This window comes from Gavialis gangeticus, unplaced genomic scaffold (genome assembly GCF_001723915.1).
Source record: "Gavialis gangeticus isolate Ggan-Ray unplaced genomic scaffold, GavGan_comp1, whole genome shotgun sequence".
NCBI lineage: Eukaryota > Metazoa > Chordata > Crocodylia > Gavialidae > Gavialis > Gavialis gangeticus.
Window position 1 is genome coordinate 135,654,755 of NW_017729024.1, and position 12,852 is coordinate 135,667,606.

The 12,852-nt window shown below is 42.9% G+C and overlaps 1 protein-coding gene and 1 long non-coding RNA gene across 3 annotated transcripts in view; both read left to right on the forward strand.

Annotated features, from left to right (window-relative positions):
- LOC109297768 overlaps window positions 1–12,852 on the forward strand; it is a 240,968-nt gene that overhangs the window by 191,213 nt on the left and 36,903 nt on the right. The window lies entirely within an intron of this gene.
- The window catches only part of TRIM23 (tripartite motif containing 23), a 52,755-nt gene that overhangs the window by 12,806 nt on the left and 27,097 nt on the right, over window positions 1–12,852 (forward strand). Inside the window, exon 3 of one of the 2 annotated variants that reach the window (XM_019517781.1) lies at window positions 8,834–8,955. In XM_019517781.1, coding sequence (XP_019373326.1) covers window positions 8,834–8,955 — 122 coding nt within the window. Of the gene's footprint in view, window positions 1–8,833; window positions 8,973–12,852 lie in introns of those variants that run through there. The other variant, XM_019517782.1, reaches the window with a different exon arrangement.

The following is a 12,852-nucleotide window of genomic DNA, read 5'->3' on the forward strand; positions in this document are numbered from 1 at the left end:
AGCAGAATTTATTTCCAGGGTGGTGTCCTACACACCTTTGTTTTTCAGGAGATTGGTTGAAGCCAAACCAAGAAGAGCTACAATAGAAGCTGCATGCCTGTCCATGTAACGTAAGGCAGGCTGGTGCACTTTTCTTTGTCAGCCTCTTAGTTCCGCACTGAGGTGCCCCTCAAAACAGAGGCATGTGCAACAAGACTTGTGCCTGCCCCGTGCTTCTGTTTCTGGGAGACATCATTCAGGGTTGGAAAGGGAAGGGCTGTGGTAAGAGCACATGCACCACTTCCCAGTCTGTTTCTGGAGGAGACGTTCAGCAGTTTCACCTGAATCTGGTGATTGGTGGTAATGGGGTGAATATAATATAATTATCTAGTCAATTACTATGCTAATTAGCGATAGAATTATAACATTTATATTAGTCATAAATCTTATATTATAAAAGCCTTAAAACATTATGGACAAACAAACTATTTGCACTCAGGTTGTCTGAAACAATCCATCGGAGTACTCCAAGAGCATTCTGGACAGGAGGCAGTGGCAGAGCGCTGCCATGACAGCGGGGACAGAGTGGGTGTGGGGGGAGTACAGGGGGAAGTGGCAGTGGATGGAGTGGGCCCAGACTCCAAGTAGCCATGGGAGGGAGGTGGGGGGAGCAGCCCTGGGCCCAATGCAGTGGCAGGGAGAGCGGGGTGCAGGCCTGGCCCGATGAGGTGGGGGGAGGAGCAGGCCCAGCCCCGCCCTGGTTGGGGTGCAGGGAGGAGGGGAGTGCCTTGGGTCTAGAAAGGTTGAAAACCACTGTCTTCTACCTTTATAACTCGTTTTAATACTAGAAATAAATAGATCTGCTTCTGTTGCTTTCCCTTTACCTACCCCAGAGCTACTGCTTGAGTTCAGGCTTTTCTCTCCTGTTTCCTTGACTAAATTCAGATGTGTAACTGTCAGTCAGAAAGACTCCTATCAGTTGAGCTGTCTGTTTGAATGTCAAGTCAACTAGGGAGGAACTTCACTTGGTGTCTCCACCCATTTTGAGGAATATGATAGCTATATATGACAAATGAACTTTCTGCACTTTGTAGTCTTATGTCAGCTGTGTACTGCTTAAAACCTATGTTACAGAGTCTTTTCAGGAGCAGCTTTATCAAAAAGAAAGCTGGATTTGATTGATGGCCTCTTTGAGTAATAGTAATGAGTTTACATAGCCGGTGGGGGGTAAGGCTGGTTATTGTACCAGTGTTGGCTCCTTAGTAGAGCTAAAGACAGCAAAGCAAGCCTATTAAGGGATGATTGTATTAAGTTTATTCAGCGTCCATGGAGGACTCTCAAATGGTTCCCAAAATACATTATTCATGGCTTGTAGGAAAATTATACTTCATCCTTTCTGAAGTAGGTATTTATTTTGAGGGATTGGGCTTTTTCTTTTATTATAGTCATGACTAGTTTTGTTGTGGCAAATTTAAAATTGGTTTTGATTTTGTTAGTTATTTTATGGAACATGTTATAGCAGGTCTCTGCAGCTTTATATACACATTTGTTCATCAAATGTGGGAGGGTCCTTTTAAAACTTGTTTGATTTGGAGGTTCTTAATTAAGATTGTGTAGGTCAGGAGTTGGCAGCCTACTATAGCTTACAGGCCAGATTCAGCTTGCCAAGCCCAGATGCCTGCAGTGTTTCAGCTACAGGAGACGTGTGGCAATGCTGTAGCAGGTTGACACTGCAAGGGTGGGGGAAAGCAGTGTGCTGGGGGAAGGCAGGGGTAGCACTAGCTGCATCAGAAGTAGTGGCTTACCTTTGAAAATAGCTCCACTGAAGTTGCTTGCTGCTTCAAAAGGTTTTCAATACCTATTGTAGGTGATCCTACCATTTTTCCTTCCCCACTCCCATCTCAGGTTTGGAAAACTGGTAGAATACTTCACTGGACGGAAAAGCGTTAAGGTTTCCTTTTGAAGAGTGTTGGCCCTGGAAAAAACTTCTTTTTGGGGGGAAAGGAAGGTTATTTTCCTTTCCAGCTTCCATTTAACATAATATGTAGATCTTGAGATGGTAGTGGGAAAGATGCCATTGTACCAGCTCAGGGTATCCTGGCTTTCCCCTCTCTTCATTAGTGCCTATGAGGCATGGCTGCAGTTGGGCCATTCTGTTAGGGCTGCTTGTGCCAGTGTCTGCCTGTAGGTGTCCTTTCATTACCACCAGATCAGAGGTGACATTGGGCAGAAATTATATTGCCATCACCTGGATGTGTCTCATCTGTAAATGCAGATCTCTTGACACATCATAAAATGCATTTGCCTTCATATTGTTTCTATTTTGCCGTCGATACTGTTTGATCACTTGGGTACAACTTTAGAATTTTGAGAGAAAATGCTGACTTAATCTGTGTATTCTCCCTAATATGTCCTTAAAGAGGAAAAGTGAAATGTGTCTAAGAATTATTTATAGGTTGGAATTTTTAACATTGTTCATGAATTTAGTTTGCATGGAAGTGACAGATATTGTTGGCTGGTTCAAATTTCTTTCCATGGCTCTGCCACTTTATCTCATTCCTGACCACATTCTCTTTGCTATTCATGTCTTATGTCTCCTCTTAAGGTGACAGCCAAATTGTATAGTGGTTTTGTAATGTGTACAAACATCCTAATTAGGCACAGAGATGAGCTCACTTAACTATTTTTCATTTGTGACCTAAGCAGAATTTGAAATGAAGTCTACAACGATTAAAGTGGACTATTTACATACCTCATCCTTTTAGTCTCTTGAGTTTTTTGTAATATAAAACAGGCAGCTGATCAGGTGCATCAAAGGCATGTACTTTTAGTGCAGACTTATTAATGAGAAAGGAAGTAATACTTTTTGACATCCAACATCTTGACAGATAATTTTATAGTGTTATTTGCAATGTATATAATTGACTACTATGGAGATGTGCTTTCTGTAGTGTATGTTTCTATCCTCAACTTAAATTTGAGCAGATTAAAAAGAATCAAGAAACTTGTTATTGGAAATTTTGTTCCATTTTTTGTAGATACACCTTGCTTATGTTGACTTTACATAATGCAAGGTAATGCGTAATGCATTATGCAAATAGAGCAATAAAATTTGCCAGTAGAATTAGGTCTTTTGCATTGCAACTGCTTTTGCTAGATCCCAGCATATAAAATAATGGCATGTACTAGGAAACATAGTTGCCACAACTTTCTTTCCCTGAAAAGTTTAAATGTATGATAACATAGAAATGCAAGAAGTCTGTGTGCATTTTTGTTCCTACTTCAATTTTGTAAAGAGGTTACCCCTCTGCCCCCAATTATCTTAAGAAAATGTGAGCAGCTGGAGAACTGATAAGATGCTAAACTGAGAAGGGACAGGATTTGTATTCAGACGAGAGGTAGGAGCATAAACAGCTTAAAATTCTCTGAAGGAAAAAGTACTTCAGGATTGACCATCCCAACCCTTCTATTTAAGGGCTTTGAATACTCTCAGTATAGCTCTATAGCAGTTGATCTTTCATTGTGCCTCTTAAGTGTTGCTCATCCCCATGCACTCTATCATTAATTGTTCTCTTTAATATCCATCAGTTGGAACTAGAATTATTTGCAATATGAGATAAAAATATAAGTAGGAATTAAATTGAGCAATTGCAAGTGTGAAAGCATTAAACTTGCAGTGTAATGCAAATACACAAGCTATACAAATGATTATGTCCCTTTCCCAGGCTGCTCTAATTGCTGCAGAAAAGACCTGTTTTATCTTTCTGCTCTTTATCTGGGTATTAACATGGCCAGAAAACATGGATCTACCTTTAGTTCTGGCAGATGTGTGTGCCTGATTTACAAAAACTGTTTCCAGACTGAACAGTTTTCACTTTTGAAATTTGTGGGTATATTATGCTTTACATTTTTGCTTCAATTTATGAAGAGAGGTGATTCCCATATAATTGTGTGCGATGAAGATCACATTCTAATCCAATTTAGAATGCTCATATCCTTTTGGCATCTAAATAAGTGTTGAACTTTGCTATGACTAAAGTCAGAACATGTACAGACAGAGAACAAGATTATACAGGACTATGGAAGGACCACAGCAACACCCATGGGAACTCCTACAACATGTGTTCTATAATGAATTGGGCAAGTTCTTTAAAAAGGAATTTGTAAACCTAGACTTGTTGCTGATGGTGCTAAGTGTACTAGAGAGAGTCTCCAATACAAAAAAAATGATAGCTGTTAGACTGGCTGTCTATATCTGATAGCTAGGGTCCTAGTCTAGATGTCATCAATCAGGAGTTGATGAATTTAGGGCCCTCATTTAGTACATTTTTATAACATGTAGCTGAGTTGTTCTCAACTTCTTAGACTCAAGGAACTTCTCCATAGACTCAAGGCACCCCTTGGAAAATATCAGCTTAGTTTTCACGTGTTTTTTGACTGCAGAAAAATAATGGAGCGTTTTTCCTATTGCAAGGAGCTTGGAAAGACCACAACAAGTCAGAATGTTTTTAACACTGTGGATTACTATTTGAAATCTCCAGGTTTATCATTTGAATCATGTTTGCACACCTAACAGTGCTAACATTGTGTGGAATCCCATGCCACCCTCAAAACAATCTCTGGTTGAGAATCACTGATGCAGTTGTAGATAGGGGGTTTGGAGAATTTGCTTTTAATTTTCCGTGGCTGCCACCATTCAGTTAATAAATATGTAAATAATACCTATATAAAAACAGTAATATCCAACTGTTTCTCACATTCACTGCTCATTTAAATAATAATTACTCGTGTGTGTGTGTGTGTGTGTGTGTGTGTGTATATATGCAATTACTCATATTTCATTTGATTTTTCTCTTAGCTTAGCACTTACAACAGGATGACAGGCAGGCTTTTCATGGCTCCTGGGAAATGAACATACAGCCCCAAGAAAAACAAGATACTGTACTTCTATATTGTGGGGGGAATGTTTGGTTGCTATTGCTGCTATTGTTGTTAGTGTCTGCAACTTGTCTAGCTATTCCTTTTGGAGAGTACCTGCAGTGAGAGTTCCAGTACAACCTACTTAGTTTAATGGGAACAGGAAAAGTCCTCTGCCTCAGCTGCAGCACAGCTCCACACCAGCTAGAAGCTCCACCTGTGCCATGGCTAGAGAACAGGGAGTGGGAAGGGAGAGAGGGTAAGTGCTGTGGCACAGGTGCAGCTCTGTTGCCTGGCCCCAGCACAAGTGCAGGCAGAACCCCCCTGGTGCTCGGATTTGGTGGGTAATCAGCAATTGTGTCCTATGCCTGCCTTGGTCATTGTATAACGATGCTAAATTTGAACAGTCTTCACTTCTATTATAATTGAATCACCTGGGGACTTAACCTCTGAATTGCTGCCCAAGAGACTGACAGTAATTGTTGTCCATTTCTTCATCTGATCATCCTTGACCTCTGGTTCTGTTGAGTCAGCATAAACTCAACCTAAGATTCCAGGAAAGACTGCCTACATGCTCTGAATTTGTCCAGCCACTACTGATCTCCTGAACTGCCTAGTCCTAATAGCATGCCTGTTGACTTGGCCCAGAAGTGGCAACCAACCTGATGCAGTATATCAGAGGTGACCAGTCTGACGTGTGCCACAGATGGCGCAGGCAACCCCTGTGTGTGTCACATGGCAGACTAGGGAGGGGACGCAGAGCTTAGCTGCAGATAAGGTAGGAAGCAGAAAGAGGCACAGGGTAGGAAGCAGAAAGCAGAGCAGAAGACCAGGCAGAGGAAAGGGGTTGGAGAGGCCCTCAGCAAAGATAAAGGGTTAATTTTGTGGCATGCCTGCCAAAAAGGTTGGCTCCCACTGAAATAGATTACCAGTGGTTCAGAGGACTGATGTTAGACTAATATATTCAGTTCTTGAAAGCTGCATATCTTTCCCCTGCTTCTCTGTATGTGTATTCAACTAAATACTAAAAGTCCATTGTCTCTTTACTGCTTGGTTGCTACTCTTGAAGCTACTCAGTACTTCAGGATCTGAACTGATGGAATCTGTCCTGATAGAAGTCTACGTCACAATATTTTGGCCTGTTTCATTTCAAAATCAATTTGAAAATGGCATGGAGATGATGGCAGTTTTGTAGTAAGGGGAACTATGGGAGGTTGTATTTCCTGCAGTATGATATGGAAACTGACCAGACAGAAGCAGGTTTGGAATATGACAGTGTGGATAAAAATCAATTATTTAAATAAAACAATCAGATTTTTAATTTTAAACCAGACCTTTTTATTTAATTAGATTTTTAATCTTTTTTTTGTTGTTAAGATGCTTTTTATATTAAAAAAACCCCCCCAACCTATATAAAAATAGTTTTAATTTAAGATATGTTAAAGATCAAAGAGATCACCATGGAATAGGGATTATATCTTCTAATGATATACTATTTGAGACAGTATATTCATGTAACTTTTTTTGGAGAAGTTTTTATAAATAGGTCACAGCAGGCCATGCACTGTACTAGGGGCCGTATCTTATGGGGCTCCCGGAGGCTCTTCTGTAGATTTGTAAAGATTTAATAAAACCATTCTACCCAATGGGACTTGGTGCTCAGTCTAGAAGATCCCATTAAGCATCTCTGTGATGCTTAGTTTCTGTTCTCGAACTGTGTATTTGTCTCCAGACATAACATCCTTGTTAACAGCCGTATATGGAGATGAGAGGTAACAGACCTGATTATTACCCACCCAACCAGCCCTGTTGTCTCTCTGCAAGTTTATGTACATGGCGTCAAGCCCTTACCTCTCTCTAAAAGTGCAGAGTTTCAAGAAGTTAAATGAATAGAGGATATCAAACAACAAGAATGCACTTTTTGTAGAAAACAATGATTAAATCGAGGCTTTCTGGCCAGTGATTTAAATCATAATTTAAATTGATTAGATATAAATCAAATCCATCGTAGAATATGATATTGAACAACTGTTGATACAGTATAGGACAAAGATGCCTTAGCACTTAACTGCAGCAGAGTGAACACACCCAACTGGAATTGAAAATACTGGTTCAATGACATCAATCCATGTTATATTTTATGGTGCTGTCCATTGTAATTAAGGTGCCAGTCAGCCCAGGTATCTGTTTTTACCAATTGCTGATCATTTTGTAACTTTTTTTTATTCTGAGGACCAGTTTTCAGAATGTCACTTTCCCCCAGTAATGCTAATCATAACAGCATTTAAGACACTTGAACCAGTGGTGTACTCGTTAGATTAAACCTGCTTAATGGAAACTTTTGATTCATCAAATCATTAGAACAAAAAAAATACAGGTCCTCTGACTTTTATGCAGTCACATTTCTCACCTGTTATGCCCATCTGGATTGGAAGAACATTGAAAGAGGTGTTTCTGCGGCACCTTCCCTCTGAACTTGTGAAAGCTTCTGTATATGACTAGGGAGAGAAGTTAAGGACAATGGATTTCTTCCTAGGATTTTTAGGAACCAGTATTTGGGTTCCCATCCACAAGTTGGATTCCTTACAAAGTGGCTGCAGAGATAATTAATGCAAAAAGATTCAGTCTTTGCTGGGTATCGTTGTGTCCTTATACCTGGCCATAGGACCTTTTCCTGCCAAGTGGTGATGGTGCAGGAGTAGTAGATATGATATGACTGCAAGTGAAAGGGAACAGTGGAAAAAAAAAAAACTGTGGTCATACCCAGTTCACTTTCCCTTTTGGCATCTGCTGTCTGCTGCTGTGACCCAGGATACTGGGTCTATGGCAAGATGGGCCTTTGGTTTGACACAGTAAATGGTAGTTCTTATGTTGATTCTAGCTCTCCCCCTCAGTGTTTTTGGCCATCTGGGTAGTGTTGTATCCAGGCCCTTGTTTTGTGGATGATGCATTTTATTTCCGGTTTGTCTCTGCTCAGATGTACTCCAGACACTAATATCTATATCAGGGCCATCTAACTGGTGACCTACAAAGGGTTTATTTTGCATTCCTCAAGCTTTTACCAGGCTGCCACTCTCCCCACTGCTCCAGATGTGACACTAGTGGAGGTCTCCGAGTTCCTTGCTTCCTCCAGCTTTAGATCCTGCTCCCACTCCCAGGGGTGGTATGGCACAGTTCAGCCTATGGTACTGGGGGAGCCTGCCTGTCAAGACACCTGCATGGCATGGTGCTGAGGGTGGAGGTGGTGCAGTGGAGGTGGTGCTCTGTGGGGCATGCAGAATGAGACCGCTTAGACCCCGGCTATCCAACTTCTGTCTTGTGTATGAAAGCATGAAGGTCCTCAACATGAATTTCTATTATTTGCCTGTTAATCCAGCAGAAACATTATTGCTATGTCTAGGTTTCATGTGGGCATGCCACAGGTAGTAAGGGTTGCAGATGGACCAACTTTTTCCTGTAAAATGTCTGAAAGGTTATTTATAGTGGATCAGAAAAGAATCTTATACCTTATATCTTATCTGTTATACAGATATGTGGAAGTAAAATACAGATTTTGAGTTTTCTGAGTTTACATTTTTGCTGCAGTATTGTAGGTATTTAATAGCTGGTTTTGCTATAATATTGGAAGTTCTTAAAAATGATCTGGCAAGATCCTATGGTGTGAAAATTTGCATAAACCTTGTCATAGCACTTGATGAAGTAAGTTGTTGCTCACAAAAAACCTATGCATCTCTGATACAATTAGTCTGAGGTATACCTCTACCTGACCATCCGCTTGCATAGTACTATACTAAATGCACCAGGAACAGACATTGCTTTCTAATCTGACTGTTAAGAGTCCCAAATAGTTTGTGGTGGTTTTGGTGTTTTGTTTATGGGGAACTTATTGGCAGGTTTTTTTGTTTCTGTTTTAAATCTAACTGTCTTTCAAAAATAGGAGATTCCGGTGTCTGGGGCTTGAAAAAAAACTTTGCTTTGTTGGAACTCTTGGAGCGACTGCAAAATGGCTCAGCTGGCCAATGTGGGACAACAGAAGAAGCTATTGGCCTGTCTGGCGAGGTATTGATTCAGAAATGGTGTGTGTTACTTCTTGCTTTAGCCTCTCTACAGAGAAGAGAATTTCATTGTTTAACAAAAGCTAAAAGAATTAGTCACTTGGCAAATTCAGAATTGCTATGATAGCTGAATATATGCATTTTAGCTATGCAAAACTCTGAATCATAGAATCATAGAGAAGTAGGGCTGGAAAGGACCTCCATTGGTTATCTGGTCCAACTCCCTGCCTGAAGCAGAATCATCCTTATTCAAACTATTCTATGCAAATTCATTATCTAACCCAGGGGTGAACAAAATACAGCCAATGGGCCATATCCAGACTGCCAGTTGATCCTTTCTGGACCATCAGCCACTTTCAGGAGCCTGAGGAGGGAGTGCTGTGCCCTGCGCTGCTCTGCTTTGCTGCAGCTGGGGCTGGGTTGGACTGTGTAGCACACAGGCTTCCCTGCTCCCTGCGTCCATCTCCCACCCAGCTTCCTGTTGGTGCTGTGGCTGCGCAGTCTTGGCACCGTGGCTGCTGGCAACCGGGTCCATGTGGGGTGGGGTGGGGTGGGGTGCAGTGCAGTGCAGTGCACCAAGTAGCTCTCCCACCCGCTACAATGACCCACTCCTGCCATGGTGCTGTTAGGAGAAGAGTCTGTGCTGGCTGCGGGGGTGGGGTGCGGCTTGCCCTGGGGCAGCTGCCTCTGACTTTCTTGGTGTGGTGCAGCAGCGGCTCATCGTGGCGGGACAGCAGGGCAGCTGCTCAGCATGCTGTGTATTGCCCTGTCCTTTGTGGGCCTGGCTGTTGGTGGCTGTGGTGCCAGGGCTGCAATACCAATAGGAAGCTGGAGGGATGGATGTGGAGGGGTGAAGGAGCATGCATTCTGTGCAGCCTGGCCTGGCTGCAGCAGAGCAAGTGACATGGAGTGCAGATCTCCCTCAGTCTCCTGGTGGTGGACTGAATAGGATCAGTTGGCATCCTGCCTCTCAACAGCTCCCTGAAACTTGTAAAGTGGCATTCCAGCCCAAATAATTTCCCACACCTGCTCTAACCTCTTAGGAAAGTTACACAGTGGACACCTTTACACGAGACACTATGTCAGTGTAGCTTGTCTTTATAGTGATATAGCATCAGTAAGTACGAACCATGATGCTGAAGCTACTGCTCGGTGGCAACAAGCTACTGTGCAGTAGCTTGTTAATGACCTGTGTGCCACCAGGAATACACAGTAATGTCGGTTACTGCGCAGTCATTTAGAACTTACTAAGTCAAGTACTAAATGAGTGCCCAGTAACAACTCCTGACACAACACAAGACAACATCCTAACCTACCACAGGTAAAGTAGGGGGACTATGGTGGCCAATGTCCTGGTTCTGTAAACATTGTGTATGTTTACTGAAGAGATCCCAGTAAGAGGGCCATGCCCTCTGCTACAGAGGAAGGGAAAAACCCCAGTGGTCCATACCAGTTCTTACCTGGCTAATTTAACAAACTATTTAAAGTCTTGGTTTTGCACAGTATAAAATACTGAAAACCTAATTTTTCTTATAATTATAGTTTGATATATAAGCACTTAAGTAGAGGTAAACTGAAAATTCTCTTAACTATAGCTTTAGATTTTTTTTTCTAATGTTAAACTCTTGAGGAATTTAGACGTACCTTTAACAGCTTCTTAAGACACCACCTAAAGGCTGGAAAATTCATCTTTTGCTTTCCCAGATTTTAACCTTTTATATTTGGTAAATATTAAGCTTGAGGACTTTCCACCAAAACTGGATGTTCTCATTGCTTAACCTGGACAGTGTAGTTCTATAAACTGATAGGATCACTGGAAAGGAGGGGTGGAAAAGATCTCACAAAATCATTTAGTCCAGTCCCCTGCTCAGGGCAAGATTGTCTCTGATTGAACCATCCCAACCATGTGTCTGTCCAACCTGCTCTTAATAATGTATTAAGACAAAGATGGCACAACTTTTCTTGGTAGACTGTCCCAATGATTGACCACCTTCCATAGTCAGAAAGTTCCTCCTAATCTCCAACCTAAATTTCCCCTGCTTGAGGCCATTGCCCCTAGTCCTGTCCCTTACAGCCACAGTGAAGAAGCCCGTATCCACCCTCTTTGTAACCATCATTAAGGTATTTGAAGACGGTTATGAAATCTAGGGGTGCACCGATGATTCTTTGGGCTAATACCAGCAGCTGATTTATTAACAAGGCATATTAACCAATACTGATCTGATTGCAGATATGCATCCCAACAGCTTGGAGAGCAACATCCGGCTGGTAAATCTGTTGCGGGGAAGAGACATGGGGGCAGATTGAGGCTCCCATGGTGAGGGAGAGTGGGGCTGGGGCAGGAGCAGACAGTGCCCAGGCAGGGTGAGGGATGGAGCTGTGAGCGCTGGGTTCTTCCTGGTGTGTGGGTTGGGCCAGGGCTGCACTCAGGGCAGACAGTGGCGGTGCTGGGAGGAGGGCTACAGGGTAGGCTACAGCCACCCCAGAATTTGCCATAGTTCCCCCTTCCAGCACTGCCGCCTGCCCCAAGCATAGCTCCAGTCCAACTCCCCTGCTGAGAAGTGCCTGGCACTGCCCCTGGCCCCAGCCTGCAGTGGCAGCTTGCCTTTGTCCTGTGCACAGATCTGGGGGGCACATGCCCCCATGCTTGCCTCAGGGGTGCATGCAGCAGTGGGAGCTGCCCCCTTTCCTCCCCGCATGCTCTGGATGAGCTGCTTATGGCTCTCTCATGTCATGTCCTGCCCCAGCTGGGCAGGCCCTGCCCCAGCCCCACTCCCACTCCCTTCCTCACCATGGGGGGCCTGTATCTGATCCCCCAGCAGACTTACCAGCTGGACGCTGCTCTCCAGGCTGCCATGCTGGCTGCATACATACTGTGGCTGCGCCCACACGCACAACATTTATCAGCAATGTTATCAGCTACATCAGCCAAAAAAAGCCAGTTACCGATAATGTCAATTTTCCTTTTATTGGTGCTGATATGATATGGACCAACGTATCAATGCACCTCTAATAAAATCCCCCCTGCAGTCTTTCCCAGATTAAATAACCCTAGCTCTTTCAGACTTCCCTCACATTGTCACCCAGGCTCCTGATCAGTTTTGTTGCTCTGCACTGGACCCTTTCCAAACTCTCCACATCCTTCTGGAAGTGAGGGGACCCAAAACTGGACAGATGAGGTCTCATCAATGCTGAATAGAGCAGGAGAATCACTTCTCTTGATTTGCAAGCAACAAAAAAGTTAATACAACCTAATATCCTGTTGGCTTTTTTTTTTTTTTTTTTTTTTTGCAACCAGAGCATACTGTTGGCTCATTCAGTTTATGATCCACTATAACCCACAGGTCCTTCTCTGCATACTGCAGCCTAGCCAGTCATTCCTCAGTGTATCTGTGTATGTAGTTATTCCATATCAAGTGCAGGACTTTGCACTTACTCTTGCTGAATCTTATGATTGATTGTGGACCATTTTTCCAGTCTCTCCAGGTCATTCTAGATCCTAGCCCTACTCTTTAGTGTCTTGCAATGCCACATTGAGCCAATGATGGCGTTATTGAGCATGGTGATATAGCCATTTTTATATCCACCACACAGTCCTTTTGTCTAGACTGTATTTCCTTAACTTGTTAATGAGAATTTTAATGGGATTCAGTGTCAAAAGCCTTTCTGAAGTCAAGGTATATTATATTCAGTGATTTCTCCTCATCTTCAGAGTCTGTCACATTATCATAGAAGGAAATCAGGTTGGCCAGGTACGCCTTGCTATTGATAAATCCATGCTGGCTGTTCACCTGGTTCTCCTCTAGGTTCTTCACAACAGATTCCTTGAGGACTCACTTGCTGAGTGATTTCTCTCGCGCCCCCCCCCCCCCCCGGCTATCACAGTACGGCGGCGCGGTCT